The sequence below is a fragment of the Aquila chrysaetos genome, chromosome 13 (genome assembly GCF_900496995.4).
Source record: "Aquila chrysaetos chrysaetos chromosome 13, bAquChr1.4, whole genome shotgun sequence".
In the NCBI taxonomy this organism is placed as follows: domain Eukaryota; kingdom Metazoa; phylum Chordata; class Aves; order Accipitriformes; family Accipitridae; genus Aquila; species Aquila chrysaetos.
Window position 1 is genome coordinate 8090814 of NC_044016.1, and position 25536 is coordinate 8116349.

Consider the following 25536-nt stretch of genomic DNA (forward strand, 5'->3'; position numbering starts at 1 on the left):
ACACAAAACAAGCAGCATTCTAACTAAATTTACATTTACTGGAAATTCTCAATGACTTCGCAATTATGGCCCTAGTTATAGGCTGGGCTTTTTTTTTTTTTTTTTTCTCTTAAAAATCGAGGTACTAACCTGCGAACAAACTTGGAAGTTATCTTGCTTATTATACCAGTTGATGTCCCTCTTCTAGCATGTGCAAAAGCACCGGTTTCATGTGATGGTGAGGCGGGCGGTCCATTGTAAGTGGCATTACGCCGCTCCCTTAGCTGCTCACCATGGAAAGTGCTTCGACTTGAACTCCCCCGAGGAAAGCGGGTTCGGTCTGGAGTGGTAGTGCTAATACTATGAGCAGACGGGGAAGCAGCAGGCACTCTTTGAGTTGCACTGCTGGGAAAACAGAAGCATAAATAAAGAGAAAGACTATGCTAGAAACCCTCCTACACGACAACCATTTTTCAAAGATAGGAAAAAAACCCCGCTCTTGATTTTTTTTTTTTTTTAAAACCTGAATCTGCTACTGATTTGCTTCTATGATTCTTACTTAGAAATAATCAAGAGAGATTTTCATTGTAAAATCAAATTATCTCAAGTATTAAGAGCAGTTAAAAAAAGTATACACAGATAACAGGACAAAGGAAAAAGGTAGAAAAGTCTGTAGTAAGATCTGAAAGTGTTCCCAGCCCTCTTCCGGAAAAATATGTTCATCAAAACCTTTAACACACAAGCACTCCAAAAACTTAACAGATACTTCTTAAGTAATTATCTGGCACAAATACATGTATAAAGCTATTTGGGCATTTAATAGCAAGAGCAACTATACTATGGTGCTTTTAGACAGAAATGAGCCTAGCAATCTACAAAATCAAGAGGTTAACATTTCAGTATTTCATTTGAATTTATGGTGGCCAGTGTTGAACAGTCCTGACTAAATTAGTTAAATTTTTAACTACTTAAGTTTTCCAGAAGCTTCCAGAGGGAGGCAGTCAAGGAACTTCTTTAACTGTATGCAAACATGTGTGATGAACAAAATCAGGCTTCAATCATCTGTAATACCCACACTACTTGAGTAAGCTACTGTTTTGAAACAGAATGCAACATGACAGTTTTGAATAGCTTACAAACATATTGAAGTATATCGTGAACTGAACAACATTTTTAAAGTGCACAGCATTAAAGAAATAATAATCAATTTGTTACCTTGGTCGGTAAGCTTCAGTGCCATCTTTGATGGTTGGCAGTGTAACTTTTATAGGATGACCAGAGGCAGACATAGACTTTTGATGTCGAGGCCGTGTTGATACAGCAGAAGCTACTGCAGAGCCTGCAGAAGATGTGCTACTCGCAGACATTTCTGTTAGGCTTTTACCATGACAGCAAGGCAGGAGGGACAGACAAATGAAAAGGGAAGAGAGAGGTTAGTGCAAAACCCCATAGAAAACAGGTGGAATAACAACTAATTTTTTCTTTTAGAACATAGCAAGTGCTGTTTAAATAACCAGAAGACTGAGTGACTGGGCTGCCTTAGTCAGCTAAAGTAAAGGATACAGAATTCTGAGAATATTATGTTCATCCATAAATCAAATCACCATATGTGAAATTAGGCCTTTTCATTCCTCCCAAGATTAAAGCTTATACACACATTATTCAAACGAGTGAAGAAAGACTACAAAGAATACATGGAAATAGTAAAAAATACTGAAAAAGAAATTTGCAGAAGACAAATAGATTGATTAAATAGAAACTCCTTTTAACTGAAAATAAGGGCATTCGCTTCACAAAACTCAAACACCTAAGATTTGAAACATTTGGAACTGCTGTCATATTATCACTTGGAAGTGACTGTGTTTTTAAAGCACCTCCTCTGGACTATCCCAGCAACTGCTACGCTGAGCCAACCATTTCAAAATATAGTTCCTTCTACTGGTACTTTTATTTCTGCTTTGCCTAAGTGGCGAGGAAGAAAATGAAAGCAGCGGCAAAACAATTGTGTTATTAATTTTTAAAACAAAAGTCAAATGACTTAAGCCAAACTACAGCTTTGCCTCTACAAGCATAAACAAAATTGCATTAATAATGTATTAGCAACAACAGTCCCAAAGCTAAATAATATTTGTAGCAAAGAGGTAAAAATTTTGGATGAATAATCCAATGACACAAGATGTTCAGCTACACCAAATCCAAATTCAGCTGTAACACAATATATTGTAGGAAAGGCAAATATACAACTCAAAAGAAAATTGTTCTCCTTCATTTTTCAGAATACACTCAAAGAGCTGAGCATATTCATCGCATTCATGAAAGGAACAGGGATTAAGAATCATCTGTCTTTTCAATACTATAGAAAAAAATTTAAATATAAACTGTAAAATGAAAAACTTTGAAATAAAATATAATTCTCATTATAGTGGTCTTGGTATTAAATCTATTGAAATAAAAACTTTATCAATCTTTGCGTTATCAGAAAAATTATTTTAGTATATATATTTTAACGCTAAATCTAAAAAACGTATGTTATCTTCTTTCTTTTTAAAAAAGGACTGTTACAAACTTTGTTCAAATATTTTAAACTATACACAAAAATTTGGAAAGACACTTTTGAAAGCACCCATCTAATAATTTGAAATTACCTCCTTAAAGCACTTTAAATAGCTGCACTTTACATGTTCCATAGCTCATCATTTTAGTATATATCAACAGCTCTATACTTTTCCTATTTCCAAAATTAAATGCATCATTAAAAAATTCAAACACTAAGACAGAAAACAAAACCAAACTAGTTTACTAGATTATGTTATTTCATGCTAGGGATTTTTTGGTTCATTTTACCGAAACTTTTTTATTTAAATAGCTTTAAAAAACAAAACAAAAAAAACCCAAAAAAACCCCCAAAACCCACCAGAATAAGATCTATTACTTCAAACTAAAAAAAGGAAGTTTTTATTACTCTCCATTAAAGCCAATGTTTTATTTCTCAGTCAGGTACAGGGGTTAACACCAAGGATGAACAGAGAACATATTTTAAAAACCAGTAATTGTGGCAGTGTTAAATACAATAGTATTTAACAAAACATACTAAAAGGAGTGTAATTACCATCCCACATACAGATACAAATTGGTTACCATCACTACTAAAATATTATTTAGGCCAAAAAATGATATCGAAAACGATTGTCAAGTCTTAACAATTTCAACTTTTTGAGTGATTACCAGAAGAAATGAAAAAGGATCACTGTTAGGGTGATCCATCTGACGGTCTCCAGCAGACTTGCCTACTTAGTTGTAAGCATACTTACTTCACTCTGTGTTGGAAGACAACCCCTGGTAATAAATGTGATTCCATAAAAAAAGGCAAAGGCAGATCTACACATTTAGTTATAAACTTCATCAGAAACATAGAAACTGTGGTGGAAGATGAGATGAAAACACACAGTTGGACTTTATGTATTTCACACCATGCTTCATAATGGTATTGATTAATTGCATAACCTGCTGCTTTTCCATGCCTCAGTTTTTGTACCCAAATTTATAAGCAAGAAAAGTTGAAGAATACCTGTTGTCCTTCCCATTCTGTATTGCAGAATAGCGATCTGAAGAACGTTCACAAACGTAAGTATTCCTCCTTGTCATTCCACTACCAGAAAATACATTATTCTAGAATAAAATTAGGACTAAAATTAAATTAAATACTTTCTTCTACTGTATGTTATGTTGTACAAAAATGTAAGCATTGGAAGCAAATCAAAATAAGAGTTTCAGCCGTTGATGTATATTCTTAATGTCTTCAAATGTACTAAGTTAATCTGTTGACACAAATAATTTATATCATCAGCTATTTTTTCCAATAGCTCATTCACCATCTTATTACTGTACCTTTGAGAGTATGTTAAAAGAAAACGCAGAGAAATTTAATTTTGCTGACACTTGCTTTACTAAGTAGTATTATCCAATTCCCACATACTATGTTACTGAATTATTTGTCTCTGGGATAAAAGGAACAAACTAGAATTGCAGAGAACACATCTCTCTGGCTGGCTGACAGGCTTCCCTGTGCAGATTAAGTTGCCAACTAGAGCTCCAGCCTTACAGTTTGTTGCCCCCTGTCAAAAGAGTTTTCAAGAAAAAAATGAAAATATTATCTATGTGTGTCAGTCGACCCAGAAATTATGATGCAGATAACATGGCAAAAAGGTCTTGTAGCAACAAATACTGATGGGACTCTCCTTCTGTTACTAATTTCAGTTTGCACACACTTCATAAAATACCTACATTCTCCTCCTCCCCCTGCCATGCACAGATTAGCTGCTGAAGACTTACTTTCAGTATATGACATACAATTCTCAGTTTTTAATACAGTACATATTGAATTTGGGGTGGGAGAGGTTTGCAAAGTGCTAACATTCCATACTGATGCATGCTTGCAAAAGATTTCAGATATACTAAACTTGGGTACTGCAGGACATCATGAACTCTGCAAGATTTACTGTGTGTTTAGTTCTCCCTCATCTACAGTTTTTCAGCATTAGTATCACCCCACAGAGACTACTGAATAAACTGCTTCAAAGCCAATTCGTAAGGGAGATTAACAACTGCAGTAACTGTTTCTGAAATTAAACTCTCCTAAATTAGACTAATATGATGATGAAGGTGATAAATATGTTTTTAAGAAATCCTGCCTTCCCTAACATCGTATCACCCTCAAAGTTACATAAAAGTACTTTAACATTATCCACATTAGCTTTGTTCATTTTAAATGTTTGAGTTTTAAAAAACAAATTCATTTTTTTTGTGTAAGCTGCTCAACCTTAACTACTGTTGCAATATCAGACACCACTATTCCTTAATCGTGCCCATCACAAAGTCCCCAAAATAGTAACAGAGCTAAAAATGTACAAATACTGAAGTTGCCATTAGCAAGTAAATAAATTTCTCATTTTTCATAGCAAAGATACTCCATTTAATCAGTTCTCACAAAGCAGAGAAATGCTGTTGACATATTGGCTTGTACCATACATGACTGTAATCAGCTTTGGGGCAATATAGTTTTGGGAAAGCTCAGATATGAAATCTAATCTTAGAAGACTCAAAGTTCCTGCATGCAATCCACACAGCCGTAACTTCATAGACTCTTTGTGGGGGGGAAGAAACTCTATGTAAAATCTAAAAAAAAATGTTTAAAGCATCTGTGGATGTATTGCAGACACAGCCTGCAGAACATTAAGAGTTAAATGAACTTCAGCATTTATTTTGTTTAAAGAGAATACTAGCAGAAATGCTTATCATCATCCCAGAATATCCAAACACATAGAATCCCAAAGGACAATGAAAATTCTGCTGCCCATCTACTGTACTAAAAGATGGCCAGAATTTTTGTATTTACTACAGCATGTCCCTGAAATAGCAAAAAGTGTACTTGAATCTTAAAATTATGATTCATGCATATTTCTTTTTTTTTTCTTCACATTAACTCTTGCTCTTACGTAGCTGTTTAAACACTATGCAATATTTTTTCTTTGTGTATCCTAAACACCAATTCTACTGTGCATGGAACTTCTACACGGCAAAACAGATGCTTTCACATTAGGAGAGACAGACTCTCTTATTTGGAACAAAGGTGTCTGAGGCAGTAATATGATAGTGGTTTACAAAGCTATGAATGATATCATAACAGAAGAGCTAGCAAATTAATAATTTCTTAATACAAGAACCAGGTTGTAATTCATAACATCAACAGGTGCACACACCAGGGAACAAGTGGGTTGTTCTCCCTCACCTCACCCGCTTTCTGAAGTCCAAAACGAAGTGGTTTCAGAAAGCTAAACAGACAAATTTACAGAGAAAAAGTTCATGAGGGATATTACGTAGGATTATTCAGATGAAATCTCTCATTGAGGAAGTCCCTTGACTTCCTTGTAGATACACAAGCATTAGAAACCAGAAAAAGAGCACTCTGTATTGGCTCTGTTCTTATGTTCTTTCCCTAAATATCCACTATTTGTCTTGACAGATCATCAGTTTGCTCAAGTGCAGACATTCTCGTGCTTACTGTTATATTAGTGTTAGAAAAAGTAAAGTTGTGGGGGAAGGGAAAGGTTTATTTTAAAAGACATCCACTGTAGTCTATTTCTGTCTGCCAGCAAAAGTTACCAGAAATAGACTTAGTGGCTTATTCAGTAACCATTATGTCTATAGTAACCTTATACTGCAGATTTTGTTTAAATAGGGAAAAATAAATACAACAAGCCAAAAGCACACACACTCACACTGGGAACTGTAGTTGATTTCTTTCTTTCTGGACCCACAAGTGGACTTGCAGCCATCTCTCCTTTGGATCCCACTGTAGTGCTGCTAAGTTTGCGTGAGACATCCTTGTCCCAGTCTTCTTTCTGTTCACTTTCCACACTATTTGCCTGAGCCCTTTTTGTGTATGACACAGCAGGAGGAATTGAGGGACCAACTGCCAAATAAAAACAGTATTAATAAATATCTAAAAATAATCACTGCATTTTTCTTGGCCAAAATAGTCTAAATATAATTCCCGAGTCCAAAAAAAGCATTTGAACAACTATGACTACAAACTCAGCACATATACCAACCTATTAAACTGAGCTTTGACAGGCTGTATTCTTTTTACCCACTCTGTCTTCATTACCTATTTGCAGTTCAGAATGAGTTCCCATTTCACATCAATATGTAAAACATAGAAGAGTATTTTAATTCTCATTTTAAACCCATGCAATTTGTGCAATATTATTAAAAAAGGAATTAGAGGATACTTTTCAAATTGGTTTTTTTTGGTACTTTTTGCCACATATCTTTTCCTCTGAACACTATAAAAAATCCTGTTCCCCTGAAAACCCTAGAACTACTTTGTTTAAAAGCATGTTTATACTTGGAAAAATTACAATTCTTTCCCCCTCATCATTCTTTAAAATGCTTTGGGGCAAAACCTCCATCAGTACAATTTTACATTCCCTTGAAATAAAATCACATCAGCTGATGATCTTCACAATATTGGTTACTTTTTTTGAACACCACCATCACCACACTAACACAGAGTAAAATAGTAAAAAAAAAATGGGGAAAAAAATTAGAAATAACAATGTAAATTAGGCAAAGTGCCAAACATTTTACAAATATTTCTAGTAATTTAATAGTTCTCCAGGAAAAAAAAAAAAATCACCTTTCATTTAAAGTTTTAAATATGCATTCCTTTTTGATGTAATCACTTTCACCTGAAAATGTTTCCTGAATACTTGGTAAAATTGTTGTCTCTTGGAAACAAACAATTTGGCCCCAACTCCAAATGTAGTGATGAACGTAATGGTTTGCTGCCTTTGAGTTTATCCAGACCAACATTTTGCCATTACTTCCTAAACAGGAAACATCCTCAAGCTCTTATTTAGTGAGTCAACCAAGTAACAAGTTCAAAAAAATTAAATCAGTAAATTACATTGACCCAGATTTACCATAGAAGCGTTCATACAAATAAAAGCATCACAGCGGAGCACAATGAGATACACAACAAATGCACAGAGTGGTGGACCTGCCAGGTTCGCAAAACACTGCACATTCAGACTTAAATTGTGTATGTTACTTTACTTGTTGGAATGTCATCCCCACCATGATCACTGAACCGCCGCTGTTTCTGATTCGTTGATATACTCCGTTGGACCTTCAGGTGAGCAGGAGACTGCACAGAACTGTTGTTGAGGTCGCTGCTAGGACGAGACCTTTGACCCAAGTTGCTGCTGGACAAGGACTCACCTCCTTCAAACTACAAGAAAAACAGTTTTTCAAAGCATAAACAAAATCCAATATTATTGGTACTTTTATGGCATAAATAAAGTGAAGAGTTCCAATCACAGGCATTTATTTTTAAATTTAAAATTGTATCCAGAGTTTAATTTTCTTCAAGATTAACTTTATCACTTCATCTGTGTTTAATGTGCTTTAAAAATACACAGCTAAAGCTAAGAAGTTAATGAATGCTCAAAATAAAATTAGAAGAATCTTGACAGTAACAAAAACTGTGCTATCTTAAAACCAAAGCCAAAGAATGGCTCCCCTGGCTTTTTTTTTTTTTTTTTTTTTTTTAAGCTTAAAGAGCATTTTTAGCTTCAGAACAATTTCAAAATGCATCAGATTGAGTCAGAAGGGATAAAAAAAACAAGTACTACTGATTCAAAGATTCTTTATCGCCTTCAACATACCTTTATAAGGTATGTAACTCAGCCACTGGTTTGTTGGTATCTAAGAAGCCTAAGTTGTAAGTAAGAGCAGTGGAAAAGACAAATACCCTCTTCCAAGCAGTTTGAATCAAAATCATTTAGACAGATTCCCTCCATGCTCTGCCATCACAAGGGAACACTGGTTCAGAGATGTTGTGGGAAAATGCACTTAAAGATGCATATATTAGATCTACATTATCTTGGAAATGAAGGAAGGCCAATGAAGCAGCAGGGAAAAAAACAAAAAAAAAAAAAAAAAAAAAAAAAAAAAAAAACCAAACAAAAAACCTCCTTCAAAAAGCAAGCCTTGGTCTCAGCTTGATTTCTCAAAAATCCCCATGGTCCCAAAAGATCTACAGATCCCTCTAATTACAAAACAGTCAAAAGATTTTCTATCACAAATTTATTAATGCTACGATGCAATTATTTATTAAATAATAAAATATACTATAATATAGTATATGAGTGAGAAAGCATGAGTACATTTCTGAGAAATAAAGGATGCCACATCTTAGTAGTTAGAAGAATAATTGCTCTAGTCAAATTAACTATTTAAGATTTTAACTGTAAACACATGACAGGAAGAAGACTCAGCACTTAGAAGTCATGCCACTTCAGATTAACAGCAAGCTTTTTTAAAAAGCAATTAAACATATTTACAAGCAAATGTGAAGATACTACATTCAATCTATTTCTTCATATGGGAACTAACAAGATATGCAAGAAGATATGAAAAGGGAAAGATATTAATAAGTTATCTATCACAATTTTTTTTTAAAAGATGTTACAAAATAGTTCATAAGAACATCAACAGCCAGAATATTCAACCCAGCCAGATATAAAGGCCAAAAGAGAAGATGTAAGTTAGGTAGCACTTACTTCAGGTGGTTTTCTACCTAGAAGCAGGTAAGTAGCCATGACTTCATCGTACTTTTGGTTTACTAAAGACTCATGGATTTCTTCTCTTGAAAAGCCCATTGTGACCATAATGTCTAGAAGTAAAAACAGCTAGATACATTAGCAGAATAAGTACTTGGGTTTACTGACAACTTAAGAACAATAACAACAGAAAAAAATCCTTATAATTTAACAGGTAACTAGGATTCAACTCAACCAGCATAATCTTTGCTGTGCAAAATCAAAAAGGCTATAACTCCCCTCTTTCATTGTTATTTTCTTCTCGAAAACTCTCAGCTATGTTATTCAACATAGCTCAACATTAAATGTTACTCAACAACCAAATAAAACACTGGCAAATAGAAAGCATGAATAGCTACAGGGCCAACAGAGTATCTTTCTCCAACCACGGTGGATAAAAATCATTGTCCTCAAAAAAAAAGTTTCCTTCTGCTTGTTGAATTCTGTAATCTTACTTGTCTTTTGCTGTGCTTGTAGAGATTCACATCAGCTCAGTGAAGTCACAGCAGTAGTTATAAGGAGGACATTGTAATGAAATTTCTCATTTAAATAAAAAGAAAACATTTTACTTGTATGATGAGATTGTATCTCAAATTTGGTAAAAGAGTTTAGTTTGACTTACAAGATAAAATTGCCTATGTGCATCAGATGCAATATCCTTGTAGAAGTCTTACCTATTCTCTTGGTGTCATTGAAATCTGGTTCAGGCTCAGTATATGGCTTTAGTTCTTCTTCTTCATGGCCAACATTCATCCACCGATCCTTCATAATTTGCTAAGAAAAGAAATGAGCCTTAGGTCAATATGCCATTTACCATACCCGATTAAATCTGTGCTAGCTGGGCTGGGGAAAAACAACTTAAAATTCATAATAATCTGAATGCTGCTCTTTCCCTCACACATCTTCCCCTCACATCTTAGAGTTTCTTCTTTTATCTTTCATATCCTTTTGTTTCCATTAGTTCACCCCCCCCACTATCTACCCTTTACAATACAACTCCCCCAACACCAAAAATATGACAAAAACTACTGAAAGAAAAAAAACTGCAGTTCCAACACACAAAAATCTTTCATTTTGTATCCTTCACTTCCACCGTCTCTTAATCTCATCTTGCCAAGTGCCTGACACTCATGCCCTAAACTTGGTTAAGATCTCTAGATGTTACTGCAATACCAACTTCATCACAATAAATGACCCCTTCAAATAAGAACAAAGGAAGCGTTTAAAAACTAAGGAATATTTCAGGAGCATGCCGATGCTTCCTACAGTCATTTGTTTCAAGATTGTGATGCCAAGTGGTCATTTTTTCCTATGGATCTTCTCACTGCACTTGACCTAAATACGTTCACAGTTTGGCTGGAGGGAGAAATGCCTCTTAACTCTCTCTATGCCATGCAGATATTTACTTTAAAAATTTCTCCTGCATTCTTTGGAAAATTTCCTTCTGCTGCAGCCTAGATCTTTTATATGCCTGCAAGATTGATCAGCTGGAATCCCTAACCACCACCACAATTTCTCCCTAAGGACATATTCATCTTTTTTAAAACAGCTAAAAACATTTTCCTTCCTACAGCAACAGGCACACATGCCTCTTTACGGACAGATGCTAATATCGCTCACTAGATTGACAGAAGAGTGAAACAAGTGCCAGCAAGTCAAGTTTCCCACAGCCTCCAAATATGCCTTGAAAACACCAAATTAAGTTATTTCTCACAAAGAGCAAGAGACTCAATTTTCCACTGATATAACCAAATTCTTTGTATGTAGTGCTGCTGCCAAATTACAGACCCAAGTAGCTGTATCCTTACAAGAACAATACAGAACTTTGTACTGATACAACTTTGGCCAGATAACGTTTTGCTGACAATAAGACTTAAAGATTTGTTCCAAGTTCTGCCACAGAATTGATTTTTTTAGCTTTTGAGGGGGGATAAAGGGGAAGGGATTGTGAACACGTATTGCTATACTGCATTTCTGGCACACAAAGCATGAGTCTATTTGAAAACAGACTTTGGTTATGTATTTGTAGCCTTGCAATAACATGATAGACTCCCCAAAGAGTACTATGCAATATCTACAATTACAATTTTTTAAAGATACTGTTAATTAAATCTAAAGTTTAAGCATGATGAGGTGTTTGGATGACAGGAATCACAGTGCTCAAATCCTACCTCCCTTTCTTGATTCTTCTTGAATTAACAGGCAAACCCAACAATTCCCACTTACAGTTTTTCATGTCTCTTCAGTAGGTGGATCTACAGTTCAATGTAATCTGCTCTAGGTTTCCATCTGTTAAATATTTAAACTTTTGCTAGCTTCTGTCTTTTAAATACATGATCTCATAGGCATACTGAGTTATTGTACAACTCTTAAAACAGGCTCTTACCATCAAGCATTTTGAAGTGACACAAATGATCCAATTCCAGGATCAATATTACATCTGTGTAAGTTCAGCTGGGCTTCCAGTCAGCTGATTAAAAAGCAGCAGCCTTGATCAGGGTATTTAAACATCTGACCCAAATAATATTTCTTAAAGATAACCCAAACTGAATTTCAACAAGCTAGGTATTACTGATGAGGTGCCCCTCAATTTTCAGGAAAACTATCTAATAAAAATCTGGCCTGGATCAAGACCTGTCTGTCTCAAAATTATTTGCTTTATTACTCTTTATAAGCATAAATCTGCTCTGTGGGAATCTCACATACTGTTGCTTTGCAAAGAATTGAAGACTGGGGGGTGGGGAGAAAGACTTTGCTGAAATCCTAATGGTTAAGAGAGATCCACATATTTCCTGACAATGCATTTTTCCCATCTCTTCCTGCAAAGATTTACTATTTTACAACAACATTCTCTTGCTTCTAAAATATTTTCTCTCTGTTGCAACTGTGAAAAAGTCTAAATGAGCCATTTTAATAAAAATTTGCCTGGTCCTTACCAGAGGAAAAGTGCTAAGCCTAACCTATACAGTGCTGATCCTGTGTCAGTCTCAGCTTTGATGCTAATGTCACTGACAAACATTCTATTGGATTGTCTGGGAAAAACATGCATGGGAACTGAGCGGGTATATGGCTGGGACTAAGCAAATAATTAAAAGACAAAGCGCAAATAAAAATCCTCCCTACCCAAGATGACATTGTCTTTCCACTTTTAGAAACTTCTAATAAATATATACTTTCATTCTAAATATGTATTTTTAGAAGTGCTCAGATGGAAGAAATAGTAATTTCTTTTCAAACCATGTACCATAGCTTTCTAATTTGACAAACATGTGATTTCAGGAACATTAATTTTAAAAAAATTTGTGATGTGTCTCTCCCTTAGATTAGCATACTGATCAATGCCCATTATCACCAGTATTTTCATACTGGCACAAGACACGTGTCCCCCCCCACCCCATCACACATAACATGTACTCGCTCTTTTCCATACAATCTGACAACTATGCTGTTCCAGCGAGGCTGTTATTCAACACCTCTCCCCAAGGACAGGAAGGAATTTTTTAAGAACTAGATAACGCTACAATATCTAGAATGAAAGTGAAATTAGATCTGAAGAGAAACTGCTGAAAATCCAGAGGGAAGTTCAATAAAAGGAAAATCTATTTTCCTAAAACTTATCACGACACAGGAAAAAAAAAAGGCAATCTTTCACCATCTTCAAGTGACTACGCTCTTACTATTATGTCCTCTAGACAGTAATAAATGCAATATAATTAATGAATATCAGTAAAGTAGAAGCCACTATTCACTATTCTCTTCAGCACAGATTTTATTCAAGTTAAAACTATTTATAAACAAGTCACAAACCAGCATCAGCTTGAAATAAGTTGCATGCAGACAGAGCTCAGTAAATGCATGCTTCCTTGCGCAGGTAGCATCCATGCCAGGAAGCATAAATCATGCCACTACAAATAAAAAGCTGCTTAAAAGGGATTTATTTTCTGGAACACCATCCACTGCTGCACAAGTATGCACAGAAAGATGAAACAAAAGTCACTGGTGATTAACTCATGCAAATACTATTTTAAAACCATTCTATTTATCTTCTGCTCTACTTTCATCTCTATGGCAAGTAGATGTTATTTCAAAAAGTTTCTCTTTGTTAAATAATTCACAAAATAGAACAGAGCAGCATTTAGAGTGAAGTCTACACAAAATATTTGTTAAATATCAGCTCCAGAGTTATCCAGCAAGTACATGCCGATACTGCGATCTTGAACAAAAGATCCCCTTAAAAACACTGAACCTTTTAGACACCTTATAAGTTATGCACAGCTATTCTCTGCATCCCATGAAGAGAAAACCTAATTTACTAATTAAAAAAAATAATAAAAATCATAACTCAGTAGAAATCCTCAAAACAGATTTTAGCTGAAGGACACAGCAGGTATTATTAGATATTTGAATTTTCCAGCTATTCAGAAACAAAGCTACCAGAAGGGGGAAAACAGTGGACTGAAGAGAATTAACTAGCAATTATTAGCTTATCATTCAAAGAGTTCTTAGTGTTTATCTGTATTATGGCACTAAAACAAAACAAAAAAACCACATAGTTTTCTATCACAGTTATTCTTCTTGTATCTGTCCTTTTTCAGAAGTCATGCTGGAAATGGTTACCTAAGTCAAAAAAGCTTATGGTACTGTCTGCTGTTATTTTTGTTTTCCTGAAAAACTCCAAGTAGAAGATATGTACAATCTTGTCCTGCTTTCCACACATTTTTGAACTAGCTCCATTATCTGACCAAAACAAACGGGAGCAGTTTGCACTTTGAAATGCTCTTAAATGATAGTCTGTAGTCAGCTGCAATTAAGGTTAGACTTTCATTCATTAACACTTTCTATTTTCAAGCTGCACTGTTTCTGGGACATTTCATCCTTTCTTGTTTGGTTTTTTTGTTTTGTTTTGTTTTTTTTTTTTTTTTTTTTTTGACAAGACTTTTGGGACCTTAAAACAGGAAGAAAGTAACTATCATGAAAAATAAAGAAGTCTTAAGCAATTATTGTATTTTATTCTTTCTTAATCTGAAACCCCTTTCTTCCAAGATGGATTAATTTTTTTTTTTTCCACTTACTTCCAAGCTGCCTCGTTTTATTGGATTCAGTACTAGCAGCTTCTTCAGTAGATTTTCACAGTCTGTGGACATATAGAATGGAATGCGGTACTTCCCCCTCAGTACTCGCTCCCTCAGTTCCTTTAAAATAAAGTTTTAAAAGGTGAGCCTACTAATGACATAGAAGATTTAAAGACAGTAAAAGCCAAGCTTTCATATTATAACTGTACCTTTAGATTCTGACCATCAAATGGCAATGATCCGCTTACTAGAGTGTACAAAATCACCCCAAGGCTCCACACATCCACTTCAGGACCATCGTATTTCTTTCCTTGGAAAAGTTCAGGAGCGGCATAAGGTGGGCTTCCACAAAACGTGTCCAGTTTATTACCAACTGTAAATTCGTTACTAAAACCAAAGTCTGCAATTTTAATGTTCATGTCTGCATCAAGTAGAAGGTTTTCTGCCTAAGAGAAAAATAAAAGAGGAAAAGGACAATTTATGTATCAGAATAAGATCAATATATTACACTGTATCATTTATCAATAAATGCAAAAATGTTTCTTTTTCTAAAATGGTTCACCATCTGTATCTTTCAGAACAAAAGAAACTAATCCCTCTGAATACATTACAAAGATTGAAAATCAACTATGTTTACTCAGGGAAATATAACTGTTAAAAGCAGCTAAACAGAGTTGAAAGTCAGCTAGTGAATCAACTATGAAGATTTTCTTTTCTGGAAGAACTAACTTAGTTCAGCTTTGGGCTGAAGTATCTAGACATCTCAGAACAGCAGTTTCAGCTTTTGACAGGTTCATGCCAACTTCTGATGCCAAGGAGCGTAAATCTAATCCCAGACATCATGTACCACTTTGGTGGGGTAAACTTTAGAAGGGATTTAAGACTTTAAAAGAAGATCTTTTCCGCTTACAAGATGTAAGCTATGTGCATAAGCTACATGCTGTATCTTAGCGTTCTGTACCAAAAAATACTCACTCCTTTATTATTAGAGTTTGCTTTAGCAATAACAACACAAAGGTGTTTAACACTCTGCTACTAAATATTAAAAAAACACATGTATTATACATCTAAGAATATTAATGCCTGTGCAGCAATCATCATGTGAATGCAATGCATCACATATACCTAAATGCAAGTATTCAGGAACCTGGGAGAGTCAGTAAACAGTATCTTATACTTAGTATCACAGGTAGGTCAGAACATTAAAAGAGCAAGGTTAGAGAAATACTAATCCATTACTGGAAAAAAATAAAGTACACTTCTCAAAATGCAACAATACTGTGCAAGGAGTGCAGCAGAACTGGGCAATGTTTACTCACTTAACTGGGTCCTGACTCCTGATCTGCATATCAGCAACACAGGAGCAGCACTGAGCAGTGCAGGAATATTTTTTCAACAGGAGGACTGACATTAGCCAGAGCAAAGGATTCACCTAATTGCCAAAAATCAGTTTTATAGCAAACACAGACATCTCATAGGATGCTGTGCTCAGAATTGAGCCCAGAAAATAAAAAAAAAAGCCTTAGTTCAGGATCAGAGAAGCAGCAATCAATTTGTTAGTTGCTTTGATTAAAAGGGTAAACATGATTTTGTTTGGGTTCTTTTGTTTGTTGGTTTTATGTTTTAATAATTTCACTTGCACTCAATGAACAGAACAGGAGACAACTAACTACCAGTACGTCAAGCCAATAGCTGCACAACAGAATTTAGCCTTTATCAGGAGTAAAAGAGAGACCATTTTTACAAACTAACTATCCTGGAAAATATTTTATTTTCCCAATTCATGACCTGTAATCTCAGCTGGTTCCAGCTGATGTGCCTGCAGACAGACTCACAGAGATATTTTCCAGATTTGACAGCCTTCTACATGACTGCACAAAGACTTCATTTTCCTTGTGGTGAAAACATCACTGTCAGCGCAGCTGCTCTGCGATTACAATAGTCCTCCTAGTTCAACAGTACTCTGCTACCCAAGTACCCCATGTTTGTAGGTTCCTTACTTCAGACAAAAACACCAAAAAAACCTTTTTAATATGCCAAATAGAAAGACTATGCTCTTGTTGGTTACATGTTCAGAGCAAAAAGTATTAACAGTCACTGAAAAGGCAAGGTAAGTTTTGTGCATCACAGGATAAGCAAAGTTGGAATTGGTTATAGCCCTTTCTGCGCAAGCTGTTTATAATCACACAAATTAAAAGGAGACCGTTTAAGTACCCACTGGCCTTGCATTCCCTCCCCTTTTGCCAGAATAGCCTGGACAAACATGCACATTTTCTTACATGTCTTCCTAGTTTAGTCTGAAGTAACTTGTATTTGATGGAGTTTACCATTTCTGTTATTAAAGCCAAAAAGGCTTACAAAAAAAAATCTCCAAAGTGGTGCTAGACCTCTGCCTTGCTGTGCTAACAATGTCAATTGGTCAGCGTGCTGATACCATGGAAGAAGTCAACAGAAGCAGATGTGAATGCAGACTCAACTTTAAAGTTGCTTCTTCCTTCTCTGCAGCTCCATGAGAAGAGTTTTAAGTGAAACAGAGATGACACGTAACATTTGGAAAGAAGAGACGAAGTGAGAACACCTCCTCAAAGCCATACATTTAGACCTTTTTTCTCTGGGAAACGTATTTTTTATTGGCTAGGCTGACTGGCTCTCAATCACACCTAACACTGAACTTTTCAAATGAGTCTAACATAACTCCATCCAAGAGAAGATGGAGAGAGAAAAGCAAACAAAGAAATTATTTTGGACCCTGCCTGCCTGTCTTGCAAATAGGAAGGAGATCAGCAGCAGAGTACTTGTGACAGATGGTAAAAGGGATCCCGCATGAACGCTGCGAAGCAGTTTTGGATAGTCCTGTGAGCAATGCAGTGAGCTGCATGCGTGCTACGGAACTAAGAAATGAATGAGGGCTGGAGGCTGTAATGGGCTCTGTGAGAAAGACCAAGATGCAGGATGCTAAATAACTGCAGGGGTTAATGCAGTAAGACTCAGTAATATAGCTGGGCTGAGCATGCCGCGCCAGAGAAGCACAAGGAGATGGCTGGCTTCCTACTCCCAGTCAAGTATAGGGCTGAGACAACCAGTGAAAGCAGCTTGTCCAGCCAAGCCAACAGGTCCCTAGGTGCAGTCCTCTGGAAAGCTCAATAACAGTGGCTACAGTAAGCTCCAGAGAGCTTGACAAAACGTTCATGGGCTCCAAACCACCACGCAAGATGGGGAAGAATTTTTTTAAATCAAGATTTCAACGAGATTCAGCCCTTTCCTTCCTTGTATTCTGACTTCAGAGTGCTGGCCAGGCACCTCCATCATCAGATGACAACGGTCCTGGGGCAAGGAGGACTCAGCAGAAAAGGATGTATTATCCAGCACCATATGCACATGCAGGAGCTGGCAGATTGACAGCTATTAGGGAACAGATTTGTAAGAAAGAGGTTGAGAGCATGCTGCAGTGTATTATAAGAAAGTTAAGACAAAAGACACTGGTGAAAAAAACCCTTAGGAATTATTCAACCTCAGCTTTTTACAAGTATTTATATATATTAGTAAAAAAGAACATACACCAGTGTTTTCTTTGTAAACGTATAAAGATATCAAAGCAAGAGCACAAGCCAACTTTTAAGTGGGTGAAGATCTTGTGTCCAAGTCCCATGATATCTAAACTTGGCACAAAGACAACTACAGACTGAATGCTTAGATTGTACCTGCAATTGCTGAACTCTAACATGGTCTGGTATGTTTATACAGATAGATGACTAGAAAACATAAAAAAAAGGAAGTTCAACTAATTTCTGTTTATCTTCAATTTATTTTTCTGCCCAAATTAAACACTAGAGTATAAACCAGAAGTTCAAATGGATTAAAAACCTAATATATTCCTTATGAATCACTAAGGAAAGACTGTTTTATATATCTTGCAATATATTTTAACTGAAAATATTTTAATTAAGTAGTGCTGACTGGTATCATTGAACTTCTGCAGCTTCAGTGTGTAGGTATCTGCATGCCAGCAGATGTAATTCTTTGGAGAGCATGTCTTTTTCTTAAAGCCAAAACTGTAATGAAAGTAACACATGTTCTATTCTTGTCTCTCCCCTGTTCCAACAGGCAAGCTACATTATTTTTCTGCTTCAGAAAATTGAGAATAAAATACAAGTGATAGTTCCCTCATTCACATTTTTGAGGCATTCAGAGACAGTGGCAAGGACAAGTATATTGAATGAAATTAAGTCTATACTGTCAATCAGCAAAATGAAAAATAAGTAACAGCCTACCTTAAGATCACGATGAACTATGCATTTCTGATGACAGTACTGCACAGCAGATACAATCTGAAACACCAAGATGATCAGTGAAATATTATTTCAATCTCAGTATAAGTTTTTGTATACAATTTAGTAATTTTGGCTCCTGATATGATTCAGTGGAACATAAGAAATTAATAAATAAAGCTTTTGTTTTAGAAAATATTCATGTAAGTTTCATTAAAGCTCAAATACTAAAACTAAAAAGTCCCTAAAAGCAGCTACTTTTCTTATTAAAAAAAGTTTAATACATACTCCCCAAGGTAATAGGAGAAACATCTATTCTTAAATGCAGATCACCCAACAGCAATAACTATAAAAGGGAATTATTCCACCCCCCAACCCAATAGCTGGATGCACCATCTCAGATTTTATCTTCTGAAATATTTGCAGCATATCTCTGTAATTCATCCCTAACAGAATAGTTCATTCAACACTTTCATATACATCTTTCACGTATCTGTAATGAAACCCAAGTCTGAATCAGCAAGTTAAAAGCAGTTTCTTTACATGTTAACTATATATCTTATTTCTGAAAAACACCAAATTTTGTTTATCTAATTAAAGCTTTTCACAAAATAATCACTAAAAACAGGGTAAGAAAGATTAAGATGAGAAAGTTTGTAATATAAATACATATAAGAATATAAAAACCTGTTACAGAATACCCTTCATACAAAACACTGTGACATGACACAGCAATACATATCATCATATCAACATCTCTAGATACATCCATTAAATTCTAAAATATTCAGAAAAGGACTAAAACCTCAAGTGAGTCACAATACAAAAATGTGGCTCTTAGGAACATCCACTAAAAAAGAATGTAAAACAGTCTTACTATTTTTAGACAGTACGTAGGAAGCAGATATTTTTCTCTTTAGGGATTTTTTCCACTCCAGCTTTAATAAACATTATCACAACAATGAATATTTTTTTAAAGTAAAAGAAGTATGCTCACACTCATGGCTATCTGAAAACACCATAAATAGAAAAAAAAAAGAATAAATGTTAATTTCATACCTGCCTGAATTTTGCACGAGCCTCTTTCTCTTTCATTCTTCCATGTGCAACTAGGTAATCAAACACTTCTCCTGGCCATAACAAGGACAAAACATCAGTCATATTGCCCAGGTTTTATTTTTGACTGTCACGCACAATCAAATCATGCTTGAAGACAACACCCACACCCACCCCACACCCCCCTTCTTGAAGGGAAAGGAAACAGAAGCAGCCAGGAAAAATTCCTTTTTACTGTTTGCATTGGATTTAATTTTTCAGACATGTAATAGTCAAGAAATACAAAAATGGAACCCTTCATACTAAGGCTTCTTCAATTTTTAAAATAAATTCACTAAAAAACACTGTGAAACAAAAAAAAATTGACTTTAATCATTAAAAACATTCATACTGCACATAAGACACACCGGGAAACAGGCAACTTCTTATGTACCAGATTTGTTTCACATATCTCTAGCAGCTTCACTTAACAGTATCTGTATTACTTCAGGTTTTATCTTCTTGTTCTCTTTCTAATAAAGCTGCTCAAATGCCTTTCAGATCCTCATCTTTGCACTGTCTGACAAGCAACCTTTCCTAGCTGGTCACTAACCCTGTGCTAGATTCCCTTCCCACATTCAAACATTCCCCATTCAGACGCTAAGCAGCTTCTCAAGCAGCCACCCACTATTCCTCTCACTCATGATCCTGCTGGTCCCCTTTCCCGTGTTCCTTATTCCCGTCCCCCGGACCTGTCTCTCCAAGTGCTTTGGTACACATTTTCAAGATAAAATGAGACACCAGTGCTCGCCTAAATATAGCAGATAAATACTGAATCAAGTTTTTGCCAGAATTGGCACCAGATTATCTCCTGATATTCCAGCAGAAACCTCAGAATGGGTTACTTAACAGAATGTGATGCAAGCAGGAAAGCCTGCCCTGGGAGGTCTGCTAGGACTGTTGTGAAGGCCAGATTGGAATAACCCATTAACCATAAAATACTTAAATTCTTCCTAGGCATGGAACTGGCATGGCTTTCCATATTTCAGTTTATCCTTAAAGCAGAATTAAGAATCCACTTACCCCCACTGGCATATTCCATTACCAAATACAATGTCTTTTCAGTTTCAATAACTTCAAATAATTTTACTGCAAGAAAAATGAATGACATATTGCAGCAGGGAGCAAAAGCACAGCACAAACAAAAAATTATACTCATGAAGTGAGTATAATTCATGGCCAGTGAGAACACTAAACCATACGAAAACTTTATGTCCTTTAGGTTAGCATTCTTTTGAGGGGGAAAAAAGCAAAATTAATTTCTAAATCACAGTTGATAATAAAGCATATTAATTCATAATTTCTCAGAAGTTTATGCACAGTGTACAAACAAGTTCATGCTGAAATTAGTGTTTAATTTGACACAGACATCTTTAAGATCATACAAACCTTCCCTGTTTTGCTAGTAAACTGCTCCCAGTTAGAAATCTGAGATTCTGACCAACTAAAAACCGAGTGGAAACCAGAAACATCAAGTCTAGAAGACTGTCCTCAGATTGTAATAGTAACCACTCATTTAAAACACACCCCCACCACCACCCCCAAGAAAACAAAAAACAGCAGAAGCTAAGAATGCTGGAAAAGCAACAAACAATTCAAGGGATGAGAAGGGAGTGCCTAGCATGTAATAACTTGTACACCTCAACCATACCTTGTATGCAACAAGCCCTCTGGCCAATTCAGGACCATTAACTGTCTCTGGAACAAGACTGTCCAGCCCTCCTCAGCCAGAAGAATTGTCATCACAAAGTAGGGCCCTGAAGCTGTGGGGTAGGTGAAAGAACTAAAGCAGAAAGGGAAAATTACATACTTTGTAATTCTAATTTTCTGGAAATATCAGTCAGTGGGAGTCTTTCCTACACTGAACTAATGGAGTTTTGCTACTTTCACCTAAGAAACTCATGCTTTTTAGCCTCAAGAGTAATTTCAATGGAAGAGGGGAGCTGGGGCCCTCAACAGACTGAAGTGCTCAGCACCGCCTACTTTGTATTAAGGCTTTCCTGGACTGAGCTGTTTATCTTCTCAGAGAAAAATTCTTGTTTCAAGAAAAGTCAATAAAGGAGGTGAGACAATGAAGCATTTACTGAATGCTCACTGTCCTATTATCTCAAAAAAGTTTAATGAACAAAAGCATAGCAGTGAAGTACATTCAAATAAAGCCAGAGTAAAATGTGAACAGTATAATAAAAAGAAAAGTTTGCAGAAATGCAGGGCTCCTACCAATATTGGGATGATTCAGTATCTTCATTATTCGTACTTCTCGAAACAACTGTCAAGGAAGCAAGACAATTTTCTTAGAGTGTGTTTATTAGGGAAAAGGTACAAAAGATATGCAATTTTAGATGGCGAAAAGGAGCGGGATAAGCCATAGAAAATAGCATTAGCATAAATCATAAATAGTGCAGTGAACTCCAGAAAACATAATCTACATCTTGTACATTATATAAAAATAACCACTACCAACTACATCAAAACCAGACTAATTTTTAAGCTTTACACAAACAGACACAGGTAAGTTTTATAGCCCTTTCTGGAGTTTCACACTGACCAAAACCAATGGATTATTCACACAAGTTTGTTATCTCTTTGCTCCAATTTCTTTGGTGACTAGCAAGCTCAGCTAACTACCCTGAATACATACATAACTGTGGGTGCAAATACAAGGTGTAGTACTACAGAAAAGTTGAACACACAGATGTTAAAATGCAATTAGATTATCAGGAATCCTGACATACCCCAGTCCCGTCGCTCTGTGGAGCTGAAGCGGGCAAGTTCACTTTCCTCACAACTACCAAATTTTACACTGGGTCACAAGCAGTGATGTCCCCTCTCCCTCTGGCAAGGCCTGAAGGTTTATGATTGATGAAAGACTGCTTTATGATCCTGAGTCACATAATTAAAAACAACTGGACAAACTTACAGCCCTATATACTTAAGACAATGGTGGGTTTACTTTTTTTTTTTTAAACCAGAAACAAGAGGTCTTTGCTCTTAAATTTCTAGTATTCATGGGTTTATTGATTGAATAAGAGGTGAAGCAAGACTAACCTAGGGGCTCAAAGGGAAGAAAGCAAACAAAAGGAATCCCAAATGGCTACATAGTTTTGTTATTCTATACTTGAGGCTGTCAATACTGATAAGTTTGCACTGCTTTACTTCAAGTGAACAGCATATCCCCATCGCCAAATCTATTTACTGTGCTGCACGCTCTTTAATCCCATATAGGGCTGAAGTAGGATGCTGAAATGAAGGAAGAAAAGCTCAGTGGCTTCAGCATAATGCTTAAACATTTTGGAAACATCTTAGCACTACAGTCCTCCTTATAGAGAAACTTGGCTCAACGCAGAAGTGTGTTGTTGCTGTTTTGCTTGTCTAATGTCTCAGAGGACATCTCTCCCTCCATTTTCAAAATTAGTCCCATTTGTTCAGATGCTATCTTTGCAAAAGGGTACAATGATGAAAGCCAGAGACTGAACACCTCCTCAAAGAGTAGCACTTTAGTTTCTATTTTATGATGGCTGAGGCTACAAGTTACGAGAAATTAAAATTCTTTTGCTTAGATAACGCTGACTTTTTTACTCCATTTGTGCAACCTAGTCATAACATTTCTAAAATTCTGCATTTATTCTACAAGTTAAGACTATAGAGCAACATCTTGCTGTAATTCAGGATTTGATCAATATTATTGCAGTTCTACATTTACTTTACGTAAGTATTTCAAGCTAGTTACTATCCACTTGCCTTATAATTGCCATTAAAACAATTTCAGAAGGAAGCAAAGACTATAAAAGCATTTCTTCGAGAAAACACAAACAGTATGATGCAGTTTGCTTGTGTTCAAAATGTGACATATGGGTATGCAATACTATGCACTAGAATTAACTTTAGCAAATATTCTTGTTTCCTCATAAAGTCAGTTATTCCTGTGAAAAAACATATTAGACTGTTCTTTGTGCATTTTTTTTTAAAGTATTCGAATTTGTTGCACAAGAAAGTTTCCCAGCTAAATCAGTATCAATGAGTCAGAAGCTAACAAATCTAAACCAATAGATGGTACAGCTTCAGAACAGCTTCTAAGCAGGTATGTGGAAAACTGTAATTCCTGCCAGAAGATTGGAAAGATATTTCATAACTTAACAGTATTAATGCCAGAAATAAAAGTTACGGCAACAAATGCATGTCTTCTATAAATAAAATAATTTTAAATATAGAAAAAAGATCATTAAGAAAAACAATTTTACTTGTAACATGAAGCACATAGTAATTGGGGGGAAAAAAAGGTGGATTATTTAATATTCTCACAGGATTTAGAAGTTTACTAATTGGTTTAAGATTCAAATGGATTTCACAGTGACATGAAATTTTGTTCCACATAATATGTAATTTTTCCTTCCATAAAGGAAAAAGCCTATTAGGAAACGGACATAAAACTCTATTTTCCTCAAGACACAACGTTACTGACCTCTAGCCTGACGCAGATACTTTGTTATATGAAAGAACCACTTACTTGCTCCGGTTCTGAACAGAAGACATCACCAAGACCCAAAGTATGGGCTTAGGTTTATTCTGTACAAACACCAATAAAATTTTTTACAACATCTTGTATTGTATATCCTGTTGAATAGACATTTTTCAGAAAAGTGAAGCATATGTTCTCATACAAAAGCAGGTACGCAGTCCTGGTAGTCACCATGAGTGTATCAAGAGAAAGTAGTAAGTCTCAACCTTTTGAAAGAAAGCAGCTATTCTAATGCAAATTCTAAATGAACTCAAAGTCACAAGGTGAACCTGGGTATTTTCTTGCTGGTTAGTAGCTCTGAGGAGGGCTTCTTGTTTGTTTGGGGATTTTGACTCAAAGGCACTTTTAATATTGGTGGAAATGCCTTTGCATGCTTAGAGCAAGAACTGGACAAGGCTGAAGCAGCCGAAGTTATCTTAGGTGATGCTCATCCACACAAATCATGTGAAGCATAAGCTGAACAGAAACTGGCTATTTTATTTTACAGATGGGATGGTGTCAGTCTCCCTAGAAACATATGAGAGCAGGGAAACAGAGAAATCAGCAGAGTAAGAATTGAAAGAATAGTTGAAATCTTGGAATCTACCTGCTGACTAAATGACTTGCTCTGAGCAAAGATTAAAAAACCCTAAGTGGTTGTACTCCCTACAATATTCCTCTCCCAGCTACCTGCCCACTACTGAAACTACAGCACGCAAGGTTGCCTTGTTCATGGGGAGATCCACATTCCTCAGAGTTCATGTTTTGCCGTTGTTATCAGCTTCTGACAAGTTTCCAGCAGTTGTTTACCTGGAAACTGACATTTTCAGACCTTTTTCTGAAGTAACTCAGGTATAGGCATCTTGCAAATTAGGCAGATTTAACTTACATGTTCCGTAATACTGCTACATAACTAAGTCAAGCAGCTTTGCTAAGGCTGCTTGGCATGACAGATACCTTCCAACCCAGGAAGAAAGAAATTGTTTAAAGTGCTGAAAGAACTGAAATAATGGAACAGCACTATGTAGAGACCACAAACACAGCCACATTATACCTTGTGTAGTTCCTGGCCCATACGGTCCAAGGGGGTGTATAAGGGTGTCTCAAATGCAGAGTGGGAAGAAAGAGCAGGGAAAGTTATTTCAATACAGATGTTCAAAAGAGCAGAGGGGGAGTGGGATGGAAATCCGGCAAATGAACTATTCCCTGGAGTTCTGGCGTATATTCAGGATGTTATTTGGTCCACTATAAATGCACATTTGTACAAGTTAAGAAAATGCCAATGTTCACTCCTCCAATATTCTCTCACAAGAGAGAAACAATCTAGAAAATCTCTGAACAATGGATAACACTTGAATAAAAGCATTAACAGTATTCAACTATTAGAATACATTATTTTACATTGCAACTCTGCACTCTGTGGAGCACTACTTTGGGATAAATCCCCCGCCCTTTCTCCT

At 35.9% G+C, this 25536-nt stretch overlaps 1 protein-coding gene across 13 annotated transcripts in view; it reads right to left on the bottom strand.

Moving 5' to 3' along the window:
* The window catches only part of MARK1 (microtubule affinity regulating kinase 1), a 60915-nt gene that overhangs the window by 6988 nt on the left and 28391 nt on the right, over nt 1-25536 (bottom strand). For 3 of the 13 annotated variants that reach the window (XM_030034600.2, XM_030034601.1, XM_030034596.1), the window contains exons 4-17: nt 25131-25178; nt 21799-21847; nt 20602-20667; nt 19543-19613; nt 18487-18543; nt 14425-14661; nt 14216-14335; nt 9818-9917; nt 9105-9217; nt 7597-7771; nt 6258-6451; nt 3548-3648; nt 1195-1356; nt 130-384 (exon numbers count right to left, since the gene is read on the bottom strand). In XM_030034600.2, coding sequence (XP_029890460.1) covers nt 130-384; nt 1195-1356; nt 3548-3648; nt 6258-6451; nt 7597-7771; nt 9105-9217; nt 9818-9917; nt 14216-14335; nt 14425-14661; nt 18487-18543; nt 19543-19613; nt 20602-20667; nt 21799-21847; nt 25131-25178 — 1748 coding nt within the window. Of the gene's footprint in view, nt 1-129; nt 385-1194; nt 1357-3547; nt 3649-6257; nt 6452-7596; nt 7772-9104; nt 9218-9817; nt 9918-14215; nt 14336-14424; nt 14662-18486; nt 18544-19542; nt 19614-20601; nt 20668-21229; nt 21362-21798; nt 21848-25130; nt 25179-25536 lie in introns of all 13 variants that reach the window. The other 10 variants (XM_030034607.2, XM_030034608.2, XM_030034605.2 and 7 more) reach the window with 7 other exon arrangements.